The sequence below is a fragment of the Acipenser ruthenus genome, chromosome 12 (genome assembly GCF_902713425.1).
Source record: "Acipenser ruthenus chromosome 12, fAciRut3.2 maternal haplotype, whole genome shotgun sequence".
Classification (NCBI taxonomy): Eukaryota; Metazoa; Chordata; class Actinopteri; order Acipenseriformes; family Acipenseridae; genus Acipenser; species Acipenser ruthenus.
The window spans coordinates 34380490-34407203 of NC_081200.1; the positions used below are offsets into that span (position 1 = coordinate 34380490).

Sequence of the window (26714 nt, forward strand, 5' to 3'; positions counted from 1 at the left end):
CAAGAATTAAGCTTAATTTTCAGGTCTTCTGGAATCCATGGTGCAATGGAACATTTGCTTCCCACAGAAGAAGTGAATAAACTTGTACAGGCTATTGTATCAGACTACTTTAGATTTCTTCATTTTAACCCTGCTAATGCTTGTGAGACTTCAAGAGGAAACTCTGTTTACTTGCACTGTTGAGGGCGTGCAAGTCTGATATAATATAAAGGTGTCTGCCAAATAAATTCATAATAATGTTATCAGATACTGTGCACAGAAAAGCTTAGGGCAGTCCTGCTGAAAAAATAAAGCACCAACTAGCATGACCTTCTCTGTTGTATTGCAAACCACAAACCAATGCTTCAACCACTGTTGTCTCAGACCTCCTAGTTGTGCAATTATTGTTTTCTCAGTCCGTTACCTTCGTCTCATTTCTATTCCACTAGCATCTCTGAGAAGCAGCAGCCTTATCTGATGAGTATTAATGTCAGAGAGTAATGGGGAGTGAAGCGAGATCCATTGACGATCTGACCACAGTGCTGACGTATAGAAGCCTGATAACATACACAGCTAAACACTCAACAAGCAAATTAACTTACACTTGTAGCAGCAATGAATGTTTGTGTAAGGGATGGCTGAGATGTGTTGCATTTTAATTTTAAGGTGTCTGCTCTACATTCATATAGACAGAAAGTAAGTGGGGCTAGCAGTTGAAAGGTTACACATATTTAATAGAATGTGGAAGGCTGTTCAGTCCCAACACTTAGGATAAAGCCTGGTGAAGTCAGGTTTACTGTATAAAAACATAACTCAGATTTGGAGCAACACAACCCACAACCACTCAATGGTGGGAAAAAAACATAAAGAAAAAGCTATTAAAATTAGAAGCTACTTACCCTGTAAAGGAAGCTTTAACAATGCAGACTTTTTTTCCAAGGGGAGGATTCTGTCAAACCACGATGGTAGTTTAAAGGTCTGGTTGCTAATCATCTAGTTCTTCCACCTTCCAAGTTTCAGAGTTCTGTATTAACATTGTTCTGTATGTCAAATAAAGATACTATTGGAACCCAATATGTTAACAACTAAGCACACTATCTATTTCTGATCCCTGTGGTTAAACTAATGAGAGCTGAAACACTGTCACCGAAGGGCAAATACAAATGTTATTGTGTTTGTTCAGAAACACATTGCACATGGCTTTTAAAAAATCCCTTTGCAATAAACTAATTTAGCTGTCATTGTTTCATCTGTGCAAGGACACGTCCCTGTGTTTTAGGACACCCTTGAAAACCCTTTTTTACTTAAACTGAAATAACCATGTGTTACAGAAGAAAATTTGGGATGGACCTTTCTTCTTAACCAAAGAATGTCATAACTAATCATCCCTGAAGCCTCTAATGTCTACAGTTTTATACATTATGGGTCATATTTGCGAAGCATTTAGCACTGTTTGCACCATTTTATTTGTAAAACAAAAACCAAACTGCCAATATAACAAAATTACAGTATAAAGGATAGTTTATGAATGATAAAGGCAAACTCTGTTCAAATAGGAGATTTTCCTTTGCAGCAGATTAATGGGGTTCTCAGGCCGATAGTTAACATACTGAATATAAATGAAAGCTTGCAGTCATAGATATACTTAAATTGTTTATTGTTACTTCTTTTTTGTAGCAGAAGACAGAACACAGATGCACTGTTGCTGTAAAACTTCCTCAGTGTGTTCCATGTGATATTCTCTACTATGTCTTACTGACATATTCCTAACATCCACTGGAGGCAGTGTGTAGCAAGGGAACAGGCTGATATCTGAGTTCCAATACACTGGTTCACATAGTGTAACCTTTATTATGAGAGCTCTGTTGAGAGAGCAAGGTTGCCTTTAACTTTAGATGATGTTATGACTAAATACATTTCTTAAAACGATAACGAGGGGGAGCTGATTTTAACTCTGAAGCCCAGAGTTAAATGTATACCTCTGGGTAGCCATGGCACTGATCTTTTTTTTTTTTTCTGGATGCCATAAGAGATGTATTGCAATCGATAAAATCAACAGTTTAAGAAAAAAAAAACCTGCTGTGCAATTGTAAGTTATTAAACTGTTCTAGTGTGCAAGTTGACTGCATTTAGCCTATTGTATTGCAGCTAATACTGTAAAAATTTTGCAGAAAAATCCATAATGTAGTCTGAATTCTGATTAGAATGGCTGTTGCCTTTCTACACTCTGAATTGGTTTGTGAGTGTCGGAATGTGATTGATGTTTAACAGATTGAACATTCTATGTAAGAGCTTAAATAAAAGATGTTACTTAGATAAAATTGTAAACTTTGATTTTTTTTTATATAAAAAGCTAACTTTTAGCGTCCTTTCACAAGGATTCGAGTAATTATTAAGTTGCTGTCAATGTTTAAGGTTATTTACTATATATATATATATATATGTATATATATATATATATATATATATATATATATATAAAACATTCTACCTATGATATTCTCATTTAAAGACATATCAGTATTTGGTGTTACAGTACAGTATTGATCATAATTAACTTAGAGCTTGGAATTTTTAAGGGTGCAAATGCTTGTCATCAACTTTCAGTTTTTCGATTTTATAATTTCCTCTCCATAGTATTTTATTATTGTCAGGTTCTGAAAGTACATCTGTCAACTCATGAGTTGTTCCTTTTAAGCGTGTACTCTCACAAGTGTCTCTGTTTCTTTGAGCAGGACTCTCAAGGAGGCTCGGATGTAGTCACTCAACCAGCATATTATAATCCTGACGTATCTGCAGGCATAAATTCACAGTAATTGCTACTTGGTTTCTAACACTTCATTAGTTACTACATTGTAACAACACTACTGCACATGTGATTGCAGTGTTTTACATTTACTCTTTAGGGTCCACCCAATGTTAAATATGCAGCTGATGAACTGACCCTTTAACTTTTTATTTTACTCAGGCACTGTGAGAGACAGCCCTGACATTGCAAAGAGGTGATTCAGAGCTTTAAAACGAGGTCCTATTTGTGTATATCCGGTAGATGACCATATTAGGAGATTGAATGTGAGTGTCCAAGACCTCATAGTTTAGCCGTGGCAGAAATCTGTAAAATATTGACTCCACAGAAATACTGAAGCATTTCAAATGTTTTAATACTTTCAAAAGAAAAAAAATATTATCTGCAGGTATTGGCCATCTGTGGGAGGCTGTCTATAAAGCCTCCCACAACTAGCTGATGCCTGCTGGAAGTCTAATACATGATCTCCTGTCACAATGCCACTAAAATCAATTGCTACTGTAATTCATTGAAATGGTAATTACTAGTTACAACACACTGATACTCTTTTGTATGAATTACAGCAGTAATACCAACCCTGGCCTAGTATGCTTAATTGTCTAGCAGGTATTATCGCTTTAATATTATTATTATTTATTTCTTAGCAGACACCCTTATCCAGGGCAACTTACAATTGTTACAAGATATCACATTCTTTTTACATACAATTACACATTTATACAGTTTTTTTTTTTGTTTTTGTGTTTTTTTACTGGAGCAATCTAGGTAAAGTACCTTGCTCAAGGGTACAGCAGCTGTGTCCCCCACCTGGGATTGAACCCACGACCCTCCGGTCAAGAGTCCAGAGCCCTAACCACTACTCCACACTGCTGCCCTATCAATATATATAATTTTAAAAACTGCATAGATTCTGGACAAGAATTCAGCATGCTTTTATTTTTCTACAGTGTCCTGGGGGTTACTCTGTATTGCTTCATCTACGTGAAGTAGAATATTGAATTAATTTTTTGATTCAAGTGGAACTTTGCTAATCGGATATTAGAATTCAGTCGATGTAACTTTCCAAAGATGTGTTAAATTAATTGGCAGTTTCGCCAGTTAGAACACCAAGGACACACATACTACTTGTCAGCAGCATTCTGAGTGTCCACATGTATAAACTGTTGAGAATTCGGTAGTCTGAGACCGTAATGAGCTTGTCCTTCAGAAAGGAAGCGTTTAATGAAGGCAAGCCCAGGGGACACATTCTCCACAGCCCAAAGGTTATGAGAGTTTTGCAAATAACCAATCACAAAGGAGCAAGAGAGCCCCTCTCTCAGCAGCTACAGGGAACCAGCCTTGTAAAGACAGAGGTCTCCGTTATATCTCCTCTCCTCCCTGCCAGCTCTCAGTTGAAAATGATTTCCGTCATGAGCCACCATGCCAATTCAGATAAAGCGCGACCAACCGAAACAAAATTAATGGTGTGGACTGAGAAATATGGCCCTATTCACAAAGCTACTTAATAAACAGGTTTATCAAAGATTGTTTTTGAATAATTAAACAAAGTTTGGCACTCCATGAAACTTCTCTTTTTGTAAATAATCCAACTACAGCCTAGAACAACTTTACTTATTATATGAAATTAATCTAAACTGTCTTTAAATAACGCACAAATCTTAATTGAGACCAACATATCTCGCTCTTGCATAGCATTTTAAAACATCAAATTAGGATGGGGGTAAACTAGTTCAGGAAAATGTGATTGCACTAAACCATCAACAGTCTATTTGCAGCCTCCAAATTTTGTCTGGTAACACCCACACCAGAACCTGTTAGCAGCTGTCAGTTAAGTGTGATATTCTGAATGCCCGATCTAAATCAGTGATCTTTACTGAAATGCTGCTATGTTTTGATAAAGTTAACACATAAGCAGGTTTGCATTGCTTCTAGGCATACGGTACAAAACAAGTCAGGAGTTTTCTTTTCAGCAATTTGTTTCTTAAAGTAAAGCCCTTAATATTGGAAAAACGTCTCTTTGGAGTTTATTGAGCTTCTGCAGGAAGCACCATGTGGGGCCAACAGACGTTTGTGAGCGCATAGAGTACATGAAATATAAAACATATATAAAACAATTATACAGTGAAACAACCATTATAGAGAGCTGCCTGTTGTCATAGAAATAAACCCCACAGTGTGTTAAATAGCAACAAGAAAAAACACTACATATTTATTATTTATTTCTTAGCAGACGCTCTTATTCAGGGCGACTTACAATTGTTACAAGATATCACATTATACAGATATCACATTATTATTTTTTACATACAATTACCCATTTATACAGTTGGGTTTTTATTGGAGCAATCTAGGTAAAGTACCTTGCTCAAGGGTACAGCAGAAGTGTCCCCCACCTGGGATTGAACCCAGAGCCCTAACCACTACTCCACACTGCTGCCCTTGAATTATTACTGACCCTGCACATTTAGTAAGTGAAAAAGCATACTGTACCTCTCAACAACTATTTAAGTTTTTATTTTTGTGATACTTTTCCCTGTCCTTCTTCCATGGCACACAATAATACATTACAAGAACACCAACAACTGACCATTCCACAGCATTGTGCTAACTCAGATGTGCGTATTGTAACGCCAGTTGTTAAGCCGCTGCAATGGTTATTCCCCAGTTTCAATGCATTGAATGGAATTTTCAAGTTCTATAGAAAGGGACTTTATCTGTAAATGTGTTTTTTCTCAATAATGCTTGACCTTCTTCAGCATTGTAAAATTGAAGTCGAGCCTGTGTAATTATAAATGTGACCAGAGTTAAATTAAACTCACTGAAAAGATCTTTTAAATGTCCTTTCTTTTTTTTGAGAACTATACTTGATGGATTTCAAACGGAATCAAATGTTGTGCCAACTACAGGTTGCCAAGCAACTTAAGAAGCAAATAATCAAATAAAAGGAACCAGTCAAAAACGTGGTTGATACACAGTACCCTAATTACATCTGCCCCTGGGATTGAGTTTACATCATCTTGAAATAGACTTGAAGTACTTCATTTTCATTTCCATTGTCAATAGATTGATATGAATGAGTTTTGACACTTGACAGTACTAGTTTGAAATACAATGTGTGTATGTATGGAAAATATTGAATTATTTTTTTACTTTTTCAATTTGTTTTACTTCTTTCATTGACATGTGCTGTGCTTCTGCTCCCAGATTTACTTCACTTTCTGCCACCATACATACTGTATACTGTATACTACTCTGTGCAGTGTTGCTGTCCTCACAGTGCAACATGCCTAAGTTACCCGACAACCGCTTTGCTGTTTTCCTTTATCCAAGCAAAATTAGCAGCGATGTACAATATTGTACATTATTGTATAAGGCCCAGGGATTTTATTGTAATTATTTGTGGAGGTTTCTTGATTGTAAATATCATTATGTTATGATTCAGTAATAATTCAATGATTTGAACAGATTGATTTTACAAACACCCCCTGGTCTTAATTAGTTTGGATAATGAAGGTTTCACTGTGTAATAGTAATAATTTGTCTCGCTACTTTGGGGTCTGCTTCAACAAACACATTAGCAATGTAAAATCAGCTGCACCTATTTTACTTTATTCGGTGTGCAGTCTATGACACCTGCCACAGTGCAATGTAGCTTACCAGCATTCGTTCTCTTTAAAAGAGCATTAATCAAAAGCATCCAGGTGTATCTGACATTGTTTTCTACCTCCTCTCAGAACAGCCCTGATCTTGAGAAATTATCCTGATTTTAAGAAGCTAGGTTTACGAAGTAGCCCAGCCATGATGCCACATGTCGCTTCTGCACAGGTTTGTAGATGTTTAAGGATGAGCTGGCGAGACGAATTGACTTCCCACAACCGACCATGTCCTTCATTTCATTAAAGGGCTACACATTGCAGCAGCTGTGCAAACACTGGCTAACACTCTTTATTTTTGTCAAATTTTGAAAACAATTTAGTGAAAACGACTTAGTGAAGGGCCCAGGAAGATACAGCTCTTGTAGAATTCACTGTCAGCATGACCTAACAGTGAATTAACTCAAAAGTGAAATATCGAGGGAGTGCTGTATTGTAAAGGTGTTCAGAAAAAAATGGTTAATTTAACAATACAGGCTAAATCTCTCATTCAGGGAAAAAAAAAATGACTTGGAAATAATGCAAGGAAACACTTTTAATAAAACATAAGAAGCAGACAGTTTGACAGGTCAGGTTTAAAGGAGAATGTTTGTTGTTTCAAGGGGCTATTGTATGACTTGTGAGGATGTTATTAAAAATATACGACGTGTGCGTAATATAGCATCCATCCAAGTCTGGTAATACTGTACATTTACATGTTTTTATAATATCATTTATTTACATTAGTTTTTATAATTTTTTATTCATCTTGTACATTGATTTGCACATTCAGATTTGTAGTTACAAATCTCTGACAGAATAATTTTTACAATATAAGTTTGATTTGGACTTCTTAGTACCAGGTTGTCACTCTTCCTACCCAATAACATCTGAAGAGTCTGTAGTGAAACTTTTTCATCCCTTCAAAGTCAGTGTGACTGCTTACTGTGGTAAACAAAAAAAAACATTTGAATGATTTAAGGCTTAGTTAATACAGAGAAACCCATGCAACTGACTTTCTCATTCTGGGCAGGTGCACAGCTGTAAAAAGAAAAAGAAAAAAAGAAAAATTGTTTACCAGAACATGAGAGTGCCTCTGATAGTTTGTAATTATCTCTTTGTTGCATTTTTCAAAGCCTTAACCCTCCAGGACTTGAGCAAAATGTACTGTATTACTCTGTGCTCTTTTTGAGCTGCAACTACAGAGAGGTCCACTTGCCTGTTTAATTTACATTGCTGTTTCAGTAGATCTGATTCTTTTGTTTGCTTAATTCATAGTGAATGCTTTGGGCATGGCCATTGTCCCTCTGCAATTACATTTCATATAGATAAAATGAATGCAATGTATATTTTAATATGGTAGATGTTTTATTTAATACTTTTTTAAATAAAAAAATCTAACAAAAGCATTAAAATCCTCATATATCCATTTGTGAACAATGAACCTCTTTATGTGTCGGCATTAGGGGGTGTGTGCTAATTTAAACTGACAGGGGACTAAGAGAACCTTCAGTCAAAATAATTATGAAGCAGGTGATCCATTTATCTCAATATAAGTTCAGCCTCGTCAGCATTTAACTTGAGTAACAACACAAAACAGGGATTAGGAATAAAGAGTATACTGATTTTATCCTTTACCCTAATGCCTCCCAATTTGGTTATATGGGGAATGGACAAAAGATTCAAACATTTGCAATAGGTAGCCCACGCCTTTGTGTTTAGAGCTTTCTGTCATGTTCATACCCTCCTTGCATGTTCCTCTCAGTACATATTGCATTGCTCTGCATCATCTTGTTGGAATCTTTTCTTCGCTTGGTTAGAGTTTAGAGCACACAGCTGCTGGAGATGGGAAAGCAGTGCTGGTTGTAGGAGAGTCTTTTCTATATCTTAGAGGCAGCCTTAAGAAGCTTTCAACAGGGAATATGGGGTTATGTCCAGGATCGTTAGCAAAGAGAATGAGGAGGAGAAGCCTAGCTGTCCTTTCAGCCAGTAATATGAGAGAAAACACTTTAATACAGTTGTTTTACTGTCTCTACTAGTACATTACACATCAATTATCTATAGGGCTAGAAAGGTTTCTTTTAATCTTTTTCTCTCATCCAGTTAAACTGTCTTAACAGCATGGCTGTGTGGAATCAGTTACCGGCTGCCACCCCGTCTAGGATTATATCTACCACCAGGGGTACCTTTTTAGTGGAAAGAGAACAGTACGTTATAATAACCTTTAATAACTATGGTCTTTTGGTCCATATCTTTTATGATATATCAGTTGTCTGGAAACACAGACATGATTGGCTGAAAACCTAAGGATAACATCTTCACAGAATAAACAAAAGACTTACTGGTAATTTACAGATGCATAAATAATACATAGGGTCGGCCCACCACCATTACCTGGTATTGGCAGTTTTGTGTTATATTGTAGGCCCTTGGCTTATTTGTGGCTCCCTTACTTCCCCTACCAGGTTATGTCATCTCCCGTTAATGCTTCTGGTTTAGGTATTTTTGCTGATTAACCTTCATAGTGGATATACAGTCTGTCTGTTAAAATACAGCATACAAAATTCTCAGACTGCAACATAAACATCTTGGGCTGGTTAGTTAAACATATTCAATCACACGAAATCCAGGCAAATCGAGACCCAAGAGGTGAACGGATAGCATAGAGTATGCTAAAAAGATTTTAAAAAATATATAATTAGTGTAATGTATAGCCTAATCCTGCAAAGTTTAAATATGAACTTCTTATTTTTAATATACTGCATCAATACACATTTTTCTGTGTAAGATGGATCCTTAATGCTTTGCTAGCCACCTATCATAAGGGGGTACATTACTTTTCTCGGAACTCCAGCTGACATTGTAAGATGAATTGAGATGGTCCAAAGACCGGACGAGCTCAAAGGAGTCTTTCATTAAAGCTTGCACAATCCAGCTAACCTCCTGCCTGCTGGTCCTTTAAAATCTAATGAGGTTATTGGTAACCCAGTGGGGGTTCTGCTGCCAATATGAGAGCAGTTACTGTGCCATTCACAGGCTCAGGACCTCATTATGTTGAGAGATGATGACACATACTTCAGCAAACAGTTAAAGCAAATAGAAAAATGTGGCTGGCTGGCTGTGTTCATTTCATTTGAACAAGATCTTAACGTTATTCTCTGCATATTCTGATTTCCATCAGAGCTTAGGGAACATTCACACAGCAATTTACTCCGATGTGTCAATAGCACGGTTTTTCCTTATCCTGTTAAAGATACACAATTCTAAGGGCTCTTTTTTTAAAGTGCAAATTACAATTTGAAGTAAAGTTACAGTTTTATGATATTGAAAAAGGAAAACATAGGGTGTGATGATGCGATGGCTAGTGCAAAATACCCAAATGTTCCTAAAAATGTTACATTAAATGAATATATTCCATATTCTACACACCCCTAAACCTAGACTGGATGTTGGCTTCTGCTGGGACTGTATTGACAGTCACTGTTGCTGATAAGGTTGGTCTGCTGAATGGAGATCAACTCTGGCCATGTCGCTGACAAGTTTGAAAGCTATCACTCAGAGTGAATGACGGATTTAATTCTCGTTTGCAGCAGTGAGGAGGTAAAAATAAATCAAGGTGTCTGATTAATATGTTGTAAGGCATAGTTTTCGAAACACTGCCATTGTGGGGCTTTCAAAGCATTATCCTAGCAACAATGTGATATAGATGACACTGTTAATTGCCCCACCTACTGTGTTCTAGGAATGCAGCATAGAAACGACTGTCTGCTGCGGATCAGCTCTGCCTCCAAGTGACAGACTGGCCTTGAGACATGTCTGCAAGGTTGTATAAAGTAGCAATCACTGAGTGGTTTTGCTGTTCGACAGTGATTTCCTTTTTTTTTTTTGAGGGGGGGAAAACGTTAGGTTACTTACCGTAACCCTGGTTCCCTGAAAGAGGAGACGACCACCAAAACATACTTACGGGATATGCCTGCCTATTGGTAGGTATTCACTGAGTTCTTTATGTGAGAGCTGCCGATCGGCCCCTTTCTGGGTGACGTCCTCGGTCCCGCCTACAGAGGGATTAAACCGTCAGTTCACGGAAGCCATGTTCTGTTTTTGCATCGAACCCGTGAGGGCAACTGATGCGACCTCACTGGTTGGTGATCGTCTTCTCTTTCAGGGAACCAGGGTTAAGGTAATTAACCTAACATTCCCATTCAATTCGAAGATGATCACCAAAACATACTTATGGGAAAGTATACCAGAGCCGTCGCGAGGGAGAAGGAACAGCAGCACATGAGGGACGCTTCAGAACCGTATAACCCAAGGTTAGTGGTGCGAGCGTGCAACCTCAAGGACCTTCGTGCCTAACAAAGGATCTATCACATTAAGGTGTTAGAACCTGGAGAAGGAGTAGCCCAGCTAGCCGCAGTATAGATGCCTGACAGCGAGGCCCCTCAACAAGCAGCCCCGGTAGAGGAATTACATGGCTGACTGGCTGTTGTTTTTTTTTTGTTTGTTTGTTTTTATATAGTTCGCCCAACTGCGACACAGCAGTCGGAGAATCACTCAGCGGCGGGGATACAGCAGAGCCTGTGTTCTCCCGAAGAGTGTAGGCTGAAAAGACAACACACACACACACTTTTAAATAATACTGCACAGGGAGCCGCTCACATACGACAGACAGGAAACAGTAAAGACAGCCTGCAATGCAAGCGAGGCAGGCTGTGAAAAAAGGCACAGAAAGCTCAAGAACAGCTAGAATGGAGCTGCTGATTCCATGAAAGCGGCAAGCCAGCTTTCAGCATGAATGCAGGGGAACTGCATTCGACTCGAAAAGCTCTTTCAAAATACGCTCAGTTTTTTAACACAGAGGTCTTACCTTAATCATATTGAGAGGCAATAAGAGAACATGGCTTCCGTGGGTTGACGGTTTAATCCCTCGGTAGGCGGGGCCGAGGACGTCACCCAGAAAGGGGCCTATCGGCAGCTCTGATATAAAGAGCTCAGTGAACACCTACCAATGGTATGTTTTGGTGGTTGTCTTTGAATTGAAAGGGAACTGTTATTTATTTTTTAGAAAGAATAAAAGTTGTTGATTTTACAAAACTATATATAAACAAATTACTGTTACTCAAGAGTGTATGTTTTAATGATATAGCCTAAACAGAGGCATAAACACCTATCCAAATTTTATTAAACATTGCACAGGCATTTGTTAAAAAAAAAAAAGGTATGGTGAGTGTGGCAGAGCAGGGCTCTGCCCTTGGAAATACTGGCAGGGATGGAGTTAAATTCTCCTCTCTGCCTAGGTTCAGTACGTCAGGTGGGAGCAATCAACCAATTAATTGTTCAATTAAGCACTCAGCCACCTGGCATAAAAGGAGGCCTCAGCCTCCCATTTTGGAGGGAGAGTTTTAGAAGGAGAGGAAGATGGTGGTTTTTGTGTGTGCTGTTGTCTGTTTGTTTTGCAACCAGTGAAGGCAACGCCCAGCCTGGAAGCTTTATTTGTAAGTTTTGTTTTGTGTTGATTGTTTTGTGTTTTTGAAACCTTTTTGTTTGGCCCTTGTGCCTGTTTATTTTGTATTTTTGTTTATTAAAAACTTTATTTTTGAACTTTCAACTGTCTCTGAGTCTCAACCTCTGTTATCCTTGTCACAGTGAGTCACTTTTTCATGGCCCTGACACATGAATAAATGTCTGGGGTTTTATATGCTACTTGGGTACTTTGGCTTAGCAAAGGACTTGTAACCAGGAGGTCCTCGGTTCAAATCCCACCTCAGCCACTGACTCATTGTGTGACCCTGAGCAAGTCACTCAACCTCCTTGTGCTCCGTCTTTCGGGTGAGACGTAATTGTAAGTGACTCTGCAGCTGATGCATAGTTTACACACCCTAGTCTCTGTAAGTCGCCTTGGATAAAGGCGTCTGCTAAATAAAGAAATAATAATAATTTGTAATAGTTTTGAATAACTCATTGTTGTATGCATATACTGTATTTGCAGTAAAGATTAGTCATACTTTTTAAAAAATGTGGGTCAAAAGTTCAGCTTTTTTATTAGCACTGATAAGATTTGTCTCAGTCTGGAATTCTTAATACTTTTTTGTCAAATTCTTCTTTTCATAAATGACCTAGACTACACAAAAAATGCATTTTAATGGTAATTAAACGAATACATATTTTAGGCTGTTGCTTGAAGTTTGTGCTGACCGTGGGGAGTGATTTTATTTAAAAACTTGTTTCATGTACATGTACAGTACATTTTGCTCCAGACTGTTTGATCTTCCCAATACCTGTATTGCAGGCTAGGATTGGACATTTTAGTAGAGGCTGAGATAAACTGCATCATCCCTGGAAATGTGAATTCAATACGTCTGCACTCAATGTATTATTGTATGTAGCCCTAGGACTGGATTGCTAAACGAGGATCACAGTTCACAAAGATTAATTAAAAAATGCGGTATTCATTAACCTTTGTGGAAAAAAATCAAGAAAAAGTTTTATGAAAAAAATGTAATTAATCAAAATGTCCAACCTGTCTTTAATAACTAAGTTGAAGTTTTTTCATTAAGGATATTAATTACTAGTGCCAGACTGTAAAGGCGGTTTATGGGACAGTCAAATCCAACACTGTACAGAGCGTTACATATTTTAATAATCCATAACTATTAAACACTCAATAGTGCTGAATTAACAAATACTAAAAGAAACTAAAATTCAATGACAAAAGTCTTTTTCGATGTATTTTCAATTTTAAACACATTTCTCCGTCTGATAATGGAAAACTATACTGTACAAAAAATAAAGCTAAGGTTAGTTATGGTTTTCCATCTTAATGGAGATATTGTAAGAGCTGGGGAGTGGATCTTATTAAACTAATGAAAATCCATTCAATAGTGTTTAATGAGCAACTCAGCAAAGAAAAAAAGCAATTTTCGAATGTTTATGATATATTGGCTTAACGTGTATCCTCATAACACACCATATTCTGGCTGCTAACAGACTAATTTAATTTTTCTGACCAATCAACTTTAGAGAGGCAATCGCATATAAATATTGATTGAAAACTCCTCAGAATTATAATTAATTCACACTGCTTTTAATTTGTGTTATTGATAAAAAAATTCAAATCAAACTGGAAAACGAAACAGATACGGGTTGTATTCGATGAAAGCACTGTGATAAATTGCATTTCTTTATTGTTTTGTTTTGGATAATATAGACAATACTTGTGTAAGTTAATGGATAGATATAATTGTGCTTCAACCAGTTAACACCTTGATCAGATACATATAGTCAGATAGATATAGTTTTTTTTATTTTTTTATGTATTAGCCATTTTTTGTAAACATTTTGGTCAAATACTTTTTTTTTTTTGTTGTAGATTTTATGTTTGTGAATAATGTACTCTTTCTGTCTAAGCTTTGAAGTCTCTAATGTTAGTTGGTTATTTTGTGGTCTTTCTCTCGCTTATCTACAGCAGCTCCCCACATTCCTCCTAATGTGCTCCTGTCAGGTGTCATTCATGGCAGGAATACAATAGAAGTGCACAGTACACCTAGATATAGTTTTATTTTGAAATCCTTTATCTTATCTCCATGCTATAGTAAATACGTTTTGACTGCTAATATAGTCACAGATTATAGATCGCTAACGGTACACTCGCATTTAGGAATAATGCTAGTGCAGTGGAAGTTTTCACACTTCAAGTGTTTAATTATCACTTGACTCAGGTATAAGGTGGCATTAGAATAGCGGTTTAAAGTTTTGAAGGTTGTATAATGTGCCTTTTTCTGTACTATTCCCAAGACAGAGTTTGATAAATGACCACTCGGGCTGGCAGATGTCAAGATGTACCTGCACCGAAAAAACATAATAACTCTTTTTAGTCTTCTGTGGATTATTACAAAAAGAAATCAAGTGATGATGCTGTTCTGTGTTTCTGTCGTGGCAGTGAACATGTGTGTGCTGGGGAGAGTTTGTCAGGGTTACTGCCCTTAACGAAGAGAGAGCAAAGTTGCTTCCAGTCATTATATTGCTTGGGGTAGACCTATTTCGCCAAGCATTAAGCTTGTATTGCCAAGTGGAATGGACCATTTCAATCCATTGTGAAATGCCCTCTTTTACTTGGGCTTTGCTGTGCAGTACCTCCTCCAGTGATGTTCTCAGAGGAACAGTGTGTTGACAGGCTGGATTGTGCTTGTCAGATAGAGGTTACCCCAGTCAATCCCAGCCTAAGCACTTTTCTTTGAAACAATGCAGTAGTTTGAAATGAATTACATCCACAGAGAAAGAGGAACATGTAAAGGAAATGCCACCCTGGAATTAATGCCTTTCTGGCTTTTGTGACTGAAGAGAAAGGCAGAAAAACATACGTAAGGCCCTATTTTATCTTTACATATTTCCGTAAATATTTAAATGCGTCCATAAATCACTCAAATCTTCAATTAGGACTTCTACAATAAGGTAGTGTATTTAAGAGCGACTCATTTGTTTCACTTTAAGCAAGATAGAAATGAGCCCCCTAGTGTACAGTAGGTACATATTAGAGAATTGTCCCAGTAAAGGACAAGGGGTGTAATAGGGCGGGATCGCACCAGAGTGTTGCTCTGGTACTTTTTGCTTTGGTGAGGCGACACTAAAGTCAACATTTTCTTTTGGTATTTGTATTGTATTGATACAGATACTCTTCATGGATGCTGGCAGCAGCTTGCAATCATCAAGGGTTCTTTGCCTAACAACTGTCGCTCGCTGCCTGACAGCTCGCAGTGCATACGCCTCAGCCACACAGCACACAACCACACCTTGTTTTTCTTTCTCTTTTTCTTCCTAAAAATGGATATGTAGAACTTATTTATACTTCACCACAGCTGATGTTATTGTGGCCTGTAATTCACTGTAGTATGTACTGTACAAACACAATATACATTTTCTGGTTACACTCCAACTAGGGTGATGTTTTTGTTTTTTTGGGGGGTTTTCTTTAAGTCTTAAAAAGAGGCTATACTTTTTGGGATTTCTTATGAAGAAAAAGTGAAGTGCAAAACAAATCGAAAAGAAAAGGGGTAAAAGGTATTGTTTTAACCCAGAAATGCTTTCTTGTTTTCCCTAGTATGGGGAGGACACATTCAACAGAGCGAAGCTGCTGAACATCGGGTATACAGAAGTCCTGAAGGATGCAGAGTATGACTGCTTCATATTCAGCGATGTGGACCTGATCCCCATGGACGATCGCAACCTGTATCACTGCTATGACCAGCCGCGGCACTTTGCCATCGCTATGGATAAGTTCGGGTTCAGGTAAATAAAAAGTCAGACCAAATAGGTAACCGCCATTTATCACTAACAAAAGTTGTTTGGTGGCTAGTCAACAATAAAGCTTAACATGGCACTATGTCAAAACTTTTTTTGGGACACGTCTGTACAGTACAGTACTTCCATCTGTGTCACCTCGACAGCACAGCCTGGTAATGGCTCCCACTGGGAGATTATTTGTATTTGTTCTTAGAAAATGAACCAGGAAAAGCATCAATGAGACAAACCAATCTCATTTCTGTGAGTGTCCTGGAAGATGCACAGACACTGTACCTGGGGGCCTCAAGCGAATGATGTGCACAACTTGGGCTGGAATTAGATTTTAATTGTGGGGCTCCTGGCTTTACAGTGGCTTTAAAGAAGTAACAAATAACAAAATAAATAACAATGTAATTATAATTACATAAAGCCAGGCTGCGCATATAATATTTTGATAGATATAATTAACCAATTCTTAGGTAAAATTAAATTCTTCTGCAAAGCCATATATATATACCATTCAAAGCACCGTGACCATTGATTGAGCAACTTTAAAGGTTCCCATGTAAGTCATGAATGTCTATGATCCTAGGAAGTCTTAGAAATGGTGGATTCAAAGGTAAATGGATGAACCCTTTAATGCCTATTTCATCAATGTCAAATATATTGGGCACTGGGCAACAAAGGGTTAAGAAATCCAGCTAAAAGAAGCATTCAAATAAAGAACCAATTGAGATGTTAAAGAGTTGAAGTTCTAATGAAAGCTGGCAGCGAGTTGCATGGAGCTAGTTCTCTGAAGTTAACTGACAAGCAGCCTGTGGAAAAGTATATCCTGAGAGCGCAAGTTCAGCACATCACCTGAGGAAACACATCCATTCTGAAAAAAAACTGAAAACTGGCAGTACATTTTAGGAGACATTTCTGTGCAAAGTATTAATGTGAAAGTTGAAAAAGTAAGATCTACTTCAGTGCTGCCCTAGGAGACCCTACATGCAGACCCCATGTTTTGTGAATCTGCCATCCTCCCCAGTTTGCCATAGCAGCAACAGCAACTTTAACCAGCCGACAAATCTCAAGCATGTGTGACCTACATAACTGCTGAAGGATTAAGGCAAGATTCAGTGACTTCTGTAATATGAATATGTGAAATGTAAATGTTCAGGGAATAAAGGTTGAAGTATCGCCTATGGTCTTCAATGTTTTTTTTTTTTTTTTAGAAATTCTTCTTCTTCATAGCTGTAGTAGTAAGACTAATTGTATAAGGAAAATGCCAAGTAGAATTCTAAAATGAAATGTCTGAGTTGTTTATTTCTGGTTTGTTAGATTTATTGGGCAGATATTTCCTTTCTGAAAAAAAAATTTGTGCAAATGACAATTACAGCAAGATTTCGAGAATCTAGGCCAATATATTACCATTTTAAGAAAATGATTCCCAAGGTGTCTCATTTCCGAACATTGCAAGAGATTGCCACTGCATACTCATAGTTGTTTTGTGTGTGTGTGTCAAGGAAGTTTAGCCTAAAATCATCCACTTTTCATTTATTTTACACACATTATTCAGTCAGGTAGTTTTTGTTTAAGCCATACAATTATTACATTATTATTATTATTATTATTATTATTATTATTATTATTATTATTATTATTTGTTTATTTAGCAGACAAATTAAATAGCCTGTGCATTGTGTTGACATGAAGTGTCTATTACATACTTACAGTCCTTATTTTGTATTTATACTAAGAAGGTATTTCATTTTCTGCTGAGTTCAATTCAAATAGTTCATAAGCCATATATTATAATATGTGCAAAATGATTGCAGGTTTTTTTTTTTTTTTTTTTTAATGATTTCCATGTCAACTTCTGACAATAATTGAACTTCAGTTTTGGGTGTCTTCAGTTCTGTCAGGCCTGCCATGTTTAATCTCTAATTTGAACTCTTTAGCTCATTAATATGAGGTGGATGGTCTGGTAATTTGCCCTATACTCATTTCTAAACAAAAACCAGCAATGCTGAATTAATAACTGTTTTACTACCACATTGTTTTAACCTCCGGCTATAGCAATGATACAGGTCTTATTTATTAACTCAATCTAAATACTTCATATTTATTCACTGTTCCATCAGATATGACATTCCCACAACATTATTCTGAGGGTGTGCTTTGTTTAAAAAAAAAAAAAAAAAAAAAAAAAAGTAGTTTTATATAAAGGTGTCCTGAAATTCCCAGGACATTCTATGTACAAATAATGACAAGGTTGCTAATTAAGAAACCGAATGTGTGTTTGTGGATGCTACTGTACATGTATGCGCATGTTATTTGCACGAAACTGCAGAAAATGAGATGGCTTTGCAAACACAACAATATTGAGACTAGTCATAAGCATTTTGGATCTGTATCCCTCATGGCTTATAAGATTCCCTTACTCGTGTTTACCCATGCACAGCAGTCCTGTATTTTCCATGTCTTCAATTAATCTGGAGCAATATTTACCAACCAAAGGCAACCCTTATGAATTGTGTATTTAGTGTAGAAATTACATTTTAAAACGAATACGGCATTTGAGAGAACTTGCCATGCTTGGTTCAGCACTTTCAATGCAATAGAAGATTGAGTTTTACCAAGAACACAATGCATGCCTTACTTATGTTAACAATACAATTCTGCAATAATCGCCGTTCTGCTGTATATGTGTGTTTGTTTGCAGAGTGACACCCAACAAATAAAATCAAGAAAAATACATCTCTTATTTGCATACTAACAGGAAATGTCACAACCTTGGAAATATTTATAAACCAAGAAAATTTAAGTATGTTTATACGCAAATGCTCTTGAATAACGTGGGACAGTTAACATTTATTGGGGATGTATTATTTACATTGTTAAAAAAATATTATGTACAATTACAAAAAAAATAGTAACCACTAAATTTACAGTAATTAACAGTAAAGAACAGACTAATACAGTAACATGCCAAATTTCTTCTGAAGCACAACCTTCTGTTCTCCAACATGGTGTTTTCACTTGCCCTTGCTCTGTGCTGTTGAACTCACACTGTAGTATGCAAGAGGTCTGGGGAGAATTTGAATTCCTGCTTCAGAACAGAAGAGCTGCTCTAAAGCTTGTAACCATTCTCTTATTTTCCTGTGTCCTTTTGCCTGACGCAAATGGAAGTGGCAGGACAAAAGGCATCAAACACTGAGTCAAATTTAATTCTACCTTCAGGGCACTTTGTTCACTCAGGGTCAGCTTGTAGAACACGGGCATAGTGTACATACTGTGTAGCTTTTGATGTATTATGTTAACAGTACTGTATTTTGCTTTTATGTAATTTGCATTGATTTGTTGATGTATTTATTACCCTAATTCAGAGTGTGGCTCTTTATGAAATGATCATCAGTGTATCTAACTACTGTACCTGGATTTGACAGTCTACAAGGATAATGCAATAATTGATTAGAATTCAAGATGTCAGTCTTGGGTCCTCTCCTGTTCTCTCTCTACACCCTCTCCCTGGGCCCCCTCATCGCATCCTATGGTTTCTCATACCATTTCTATGCTGATGGTGCTCAGATTTTCCTCTGCTTCCCCACCTCTGACTCCACCATCTCCTCCCGTATCTCTACCTGTCTGTCTGCTATTTCCTCCTGGATGCACTCGCATCACCTCAAACTCAACCTTTCTAAATCTGACCTCCTTTTCTTTCCCTCCTCCTCCCCCTCCTCTGATCTCTCTATCTCTGTTCCTCTGGAATCTACCACACTCTCTCCCTCTTCCTCCGCTAAGAACCTCGGAGTCACCCTGGACCGCTGCCTCTCTTATTCCCAGCACATCTCCACTCTGGCACGCACTTGCCGATTCTTCCTGAGCAACATCCGAAGAATCCGACCCTTCCTCACCAACTACGCCACCCAGCTCCTGGTCCAGGCCTTGGTACTCTCCCGCCTAGACTACTGCAACTCCCTCCTGACTGGCCTCCCTGCTTCCGCCACCCATCCTCTCCAGCTCATCCAGAACTCCGTTGCCCGCCTGGTGTTCTCTCTGCCTCGCTTCTCCCACGCAACTCCACTACTCCGCTCACTCCACCGGCTACCAATCACTGCTCGCATCCAGTTCAAGACTCTTGTACTAGCCTACAGATGCCTTGACCAGACTGCACCCAGCTACCTCCAGACCCTCATCTCTCCCTACACCCCCACTCGACCTCTCCGCTCCGCCTGCACTAGAAGACTGGCTCTACCTCCTCTACGCTCCCCTGCCTCCAAAGCCCGCTCCTTCTCCACCCTCGCTCCGCAGTGGTGGAATGACCTACCTACAGATGTCAGGACCGCCCAGTCCCTGACCACATTCTGGCGCCTCCTTAAGACTCACCTCTTCAGACAGCACCTGTAGAACTCCTCTGTTTTTCCCCTGGGACACTATCACCCTTCCTTAAATGCGCTTTATTTGCTCTTATCTGCCCCCTATTTTACTGCATTTAATCCTGTACTTCAGAGTACTGTAATCTGCCAAGTGTTTAATCTGTAGTATTTTGTATTTAATCATATCCTGATGTAACTATCACTGTCACTGTTATCTGCTGTATTACTGAATTGTATTTTGTCACACTTGTACTTGCTTGAACCAAAGTCATTGTATTTATCTTGCTCTTATTGTATTATTACTTGTACTGTAACACTTGAAATGTATTTGCTTACGGTTGTAAGTTGCCCTGGATAAGGGCATCTGCTAAGAAATAAATAAAATAATAATAATAACAATGTAGTCATATTATATAAATAAATAAAATAAATACATCAAGCTTAGGACATCCCAAGGTATGAGTAATAACACATTTTTGGTTTGTAGGTTACCTTACGCTGGCTATTTTGGAGGGGTTTCGGGTCTCACCAGAGTCCAGTTTCTAAAAATCAACGGTTTTCCAAACGAGTACTGGGGCTGGGGTGGTGAGGACGACGATATTTATAACAGGTGAGTGAAGTTTCTGACTGACTATTACGCCTTCTGTGACAAACATCTCCAGGCACTTGTTTACCAGTCATGTTTAAGTATCAAGTTATGATTTTAAGTGAGGAAATGAGTAACAGTAATACTAACGAAGTCCGCCAAACTTCCCCAAGTTTTAAAAAAGGTAAAATCTCTCACTTGATTGAGTCCCACTAAACATTTTTTAAGCTATACTGAAGTATCCTCGCCCTACGTTTCATTATTACAACAGAGCCCATTGTAAAAGCCTGAAACGGTGGCACTCCTCCCCCCAGGGCTAAGAATCCGTCATCTCCTGAAATAATTTAAGCCATGTGTCAAAAAAATCCTTCATAATAACTCTTTTGTGACAAATGCTTCTTCAAGGCAATACATTCTTGAAACGCCTTCATTTAATGAGAAGATTTTTCCTCTTTTTAACTCTCTGCCTGGGGCTGGGTGGAAGGTCTTTTCTCTACAAAATTATCAAGTGAATAAACTCGAGAGAAATAGCTTTAAGAGGGAGCTGCTGGAAGTCGCACGGATAATAATTCTCTCAGCCAGGCAGCTGTGGATAGCCTTACAGATTTAAACATCTGATAACTCAAAGAGTCACCCAATAGCATTTTCTCTCAGACATGTAAGGAAAAAGTATGAAAAAAAAAGATTTTGTTTTTGGGAGCAAGTTCTGTCTAATATTTAAAGAGCAAGGAGCACAGAAGTTACAGTACATTTACCTACTGTGTCGATGATATCTGCATGATTGCCATTACGGTAATGGTGATGACTTTCCAAACCGTCAAGTCTGTTTCATGTATCCAGCAAAGAACCATTATTGCCTTTTGCAGGTAATTCCACGTTAAACACGGAGTGAGTCTCATTTAGATAGCAGGCCTGGACTCAATCTGACATGACTATCTGCTGCTACGTTTTTCACTTTCGAGCAGTGCCTTGCCCAGTAAAATCTTGTTCAAAGTTCAGACTGTAGAATTGACAGATAACTGCCTATGCATGATCATATCTACACCTTCTTACCTAGAAAGAAATATTTTGGAAAACCAAGTTAATACAACAAACAAAGGAAATAAGTGCATTATTTGAAGTCATCGATGCTAGTACATGTCGTATTGAGTGATCTTGCAAGTTAGTTGCTTAAAAGGGTTTAGTTGATAACTTGGCAGACACGGTTTCATGTGTCAAACCCTCCGAGCAGTGTTTTGTTACCTTGTTAGAACAACAGCCTGGCGGCTCTTATTATAGTCGCATCCTGTCAGAAATCTCACATTTGAAATTTCTTACTGACTTACTGAGTTTCTGCACTGATAGCTTCATTTGTTTGGATTAAGTTAACATACCATTCAGTATGTGTTAATTGAATCCATACAAATTAGCTCCACTGTCCTTTTAAAAAAAAAAAAAAAAAAAGAATAAATTAAAAAAAAAAAAAAAAAAGCAATTTGACTTTGCTCCAGTGGAATACATTTTCTCAGCTCAGGAATATATTAATCCACAATAACGCATAAAGGCTATATTTTCAACAAAGATGATTATAGCTTGTTTACAGTGCTGTTATTGTGGAAATCAAGTTTCCTTGGTCTTTGGTTTATTTGAGGGTGCACCATAAGATGGTACAATGACATTACAATTCTTTCAAGAGAACATATAATTCTGAGACCCAAAAGTCATTGTAAATGTAGACAATGTGTGGCTTTTGGCTCACTATAGATAGGTAGATTTGGTGGCCCTGAAGTGCAAAACACAAATAAAAAGTTAGCAACATGCAAACAAATTCCAAACCGGAAATAACTTTGCAAATGGAAACAGAACAGCTTAACATATCTGCAGGTAATTATCAGTTATCTCGCAGAATCTCTGTAATTCTTGTTGTTTTTCCACTTTGGAGTAGCTGGTAAATGGATTGTCATACCAGAGAGGCTTGCTTTGTAACACCATTACGTGGTTCTGAGTTTTTAAACCCCAAAAAGTGAAATATGGGCAACGTTCAATATGTTAAAGCTGTCCTCTAAAATGATGTAAAAACAAGTTTGATATTCTCTGCTACAACTGCAGTGGCTTCATTTAAATTCAGCATACTGTATTTACTCCATCTCACTTGATTCTGCCTGTCAATTTATTATTTGCATGACTAAAAAACAACAACAAAGAAACACATGGCTTGCAAATAAACATCAGGGCTCTTTGGGAAGGCCATAAAAGACTGCACTCCCTGGAAATAATGCAAATTCCAATATTCATTTCACTGTTTCAAACAACTTCAAGGACAACCACAGATCAGCATGAATGCTAATTAACTTAGATTTAGACCCAATGTGTCTTCTTAGCTTTTATTATTTACAAAAATGTAGAGCAGCCCTCCACTTATGTCCACAGGTATTTGGCTTCTCTCAGTGCTCTCTTGTGCTGGACAGGAGTTTCATTTCAGAGGAAGTATTTACCTCATTCACAGGTCCCACAGTTTCAGTAAAGAAGCAGAAAGGCACAAGATTTGTAAAGTGGCTTATAAGTCCACCATCAACAACAATGCACAATCTAACTTGTGAAAGTGATATGACTTTGTACAACCAAGAAAGCAAGGCAACTACCGTATATTGTTACTGAAATCTGATATAAAAAAAATGTGTATAGAGATTTTCAAAGCAGAAACGACATAGGTAAGGAAATGAAATACACTGATGTGACACATGGATATTTAAGTACACTCTTTAGATCTGAGCTGCTTCCAGGCAACTAGAACCATGTATGCCCAACAGCAGATTAGCTGCGATGCTGATGCCCAGAACAGGTACAGATGGCCGGGGGTTGGTCTGGAGTGGCTACAAACCCCAAGAGCTCCATATGGCAATGCCTTTTCCAGCTGGTAGTTTGTGCTTTGAATCCTCCAGCTGTACGATAGAATCAGATAAATAGCAAGAAGGCTCAGATAGTTAGCATGTAATCCTAGAGACTGCTGTACCAGTTAAAAAAAAAAAAAAAAAAAAAAAAGTCAATTTATGGATAAGCAGTGATCTGAACTTCAACTAACAAAGAGCCAGATGATTTAATCATCAGCATGGATAGTGCTTTTTGAAGAAAAAAAAAAACAGGTAACCAGTTTATTCTGGAACTTGTCATACTACATGTCTAAAAGGTAGCTGTACGTGACTTAACCGAACTTCCTGAAAATTGTCTTGTTGAACTTGGAGGCACCATACTGTACATTCTATATAAACTTAGACAAATGTAAATCACTTTGTATAACTGTTTTTCTGGTCTTTTCAAGGCGGTCCCCTTCAGGTTATAGGATGATAAGACATTAATCATCTGTAATAGAGCAGCTATTTAATGAGCCACTGTACTGTACTCTGTGAGGTTTAATCAGTTGCAAACTTAGCTAAGAGCTTGGGTCTGCTTCCGATTCGCATAACCAGAACTGCCAAAGGTTACAAGCAAGAAAATACTGCTTAGCTGCAGCAGAAGCATGATTGCTTTCAAAAATTCTATTTAGGTGTTAATGAAGGGGCACATATTTTTGATAAATATATCTTGCCTTGCTTTTAAACTGAGCTGCTAGTCCATGTAAAGACATGTTTTAATTATTTTGAAGTTCCCTACAAACATTTTATTTTATTATCAATTCTTGTCTGACAAAGTGTTGTACTGTACATATTCCATTTACCAAAAATATCTGTGTGCTGTTAAGGATATTTTGTACAATAACGTTAACTTGCTCTAGTAAACAAGTTTTCTATTTTTTATTATCAATCTCCAAAATGTTTATTTTTTATTTTTTATCTTTTTTTGTAATTTTTTTTTTGTTATCTTAAAAATTCTCACCAGTTATAATAATCAGTTAGAAAACTCATCCTTTCACACAGTTAACAGAGGATCTTAAAGCAAGATCCTTAGATGAACTTTTAAAGTAAAAGTTGACATTTTCTGTTCTTCTAAAACAAGCACAGTAGGGTGGCTTGATTCAAAACATGTGACTGTTCTAGCACCAGAGGCTTCGTCATTTTCTCCCTCTGCTGAAAATATTTCGCTGAAGGATATTTTTGTTTGCTTGTTTTTGGTTGAATTTGGTACATGTCTTATCTGATTTATAGTTTAATCTTTACAAGATAAACATATGGGAATGTGGCGCTAATATGCAAGCATAATGCGAGGCAATGGGGTGTAGGCATCATAATTTGATTCAATGAGTAGGAAGTGTGTGAGACTCATAAATAGATAAGTTCAGTTTTCACATGCTGCTGAGCAGGGGAGCAAATCTATCAAGTGATTCAGGAGTTAGGCTTTTTACACTCACTTGAAATATTGCTTGTATCTCCTCTGGAAGCATACATGCACACATTTACTTAAAAAAATATCCTCCACTCCAAAACTTGTCTGAATGCTGCTCCTATATATATGATGGATTGGTGTTCTACGTGCATGCCCACACACAACCTATCAACCCATCCAGCAACGCACAAGTAGTGCTTAGAACATCAATGTCATCAAAGCACACTTGCATCCAAGATAGTCAAACTTGAACCTAAAAAAAAAAAAAACATTCACACCAGTAAAAATGCCACATGACCAGTTGACCAAATAAGATTTATAGGGATTATACTTTTTTCTGAAACTGTTGTAAAAACAGAAAGCTGGTGTTAAAGTGTTGGGTTAATAAGTTAGTCAGTTGGCTAGTTTTCAATATTTTATCTTGAAGTTATCCAACAGAAGAATCAAAACTAGCACTTACGAAGGTGAATCCTGTTTTGAATCAATCAACCATGTTTTGTGTTTCTTACTGAACTGTGTAGTTCAGTACATGACCTTGACCTAATACTTTTTGACTGTCTGCAAGATGTCAAAATACAGTTCAGGTGTTTTGAGACATGAGGTGTAGGTGTGATGGAAGACAGTAAACAGTTTACCATTGATCTGTAGTTAGTTCACTACACCAAAATACATCTACATCACATTAATCAAAATGTGGCTGTGTTGCAGAGACCAAGATTTCCACATGAAGCCCTCCTGTGCTCAGATATGCTAAAAAAAATGATATATTTAACAGATTTCTTATTTAATGTTTCAGAAAACTCAGAATTGTCAAGCTGCCTGTAATATGTAACTTGTTTTATGATTTATCTCAGGTGGGCAGGCAAGGTAATTTTTCTATTTTGTAGTGGAATGTATCCAGCACACCAGGGCTCTTTTTAGAAACAGAATCATGGGATCTGTAATCATGTTCACTGTGTAATAATTCCTCTGAAAGACAGCACCTGCAACACTGAGGTAGGGGACAGGATCACCCAGATGAGACGGTTCCCTATACATTGTATTTTGTTAGGGTCTTTGTGCAAGTACTGGTCACACCCAACCCCTAAAATTGACATACAGTAATCCAAAGTAGTATGGATACAGGTTAATAGCCAGTATATTAAACAGAGCTTTGCCTCTTGTTTTCTTATTTGAAGGATCACACTAAATGGAATGAAGGTCTCTCGTCCTGACGTGCGGATCGGGCGGTACCGGATGATAAAACATGAGCGAGACAAGCACAACGAGCCCAACCCGCAGAGGTGAGTATTGGGGTACCGCCAACACTGGTAAAAAACCTGGGGCTCGAGTCTGATGAAATGAGTGCAATCGCAGACGCAGTGGTTAAAGTCAAACGCATCTGCCCCGTAGGGTGTGGCTTCTCCAACAGTGTGATTCTGATCAAAATAAAAACCCAGCAGAAACGCAGTGACAGCGCCCAGTCAATCAATGCTGAATAGGTTGGGGAATCTGCTATCCAATCAGGGCTAGGCAGCAATCCCTTTAAGAGACAGAATGCGGTTGCGTCACCGCAAAGCTCCGTTTTGAATATAGAAATGGCGATCATGTTGAGGGGCAGTAGCACAGAACAAGAAAAAACAGCGGAACAGCAAGTAGTAGGTCACTCACCTACTGCTATATTAATAGAAGAGGAAGAGGTAGAGATTGCTATATTAATAGAAGAGGTAGAGGCACGTAGGGCAATCATTTATTATTTATAATAATTATACAAGGTACATTATTTCATGGCA

The 26714-nt window shown here is 37.7% G+C and overlaps 1 protein-coding gene across 1 annotated transcript in view; it reads left to right on the top strand.

Moving 5' to 3' along the window:
- LOC117417473 (beta-1,4-galactosyltransferase 2-like) overlaps nt 1-26714 on the top strand; it is a 107597-nt gene that overhangs the window by 68215 nt on the left and 12668 nt on the right. The window contains exons 4-6 of the mRNA XM_034029640.3: nt 15515-15702; nt 20545-20667; nt 26121-26225. Of these exons, the coding sequence (XP_033885531.3) occupies nt 15515-15702; nt 20545-20667; nt 26121-26225 (416 nt within the window). The remainder of the gene's footprint in view (nt 1-15514; nt 15703-20544; nt 20668-26120; nt 26226-26714) is intronic.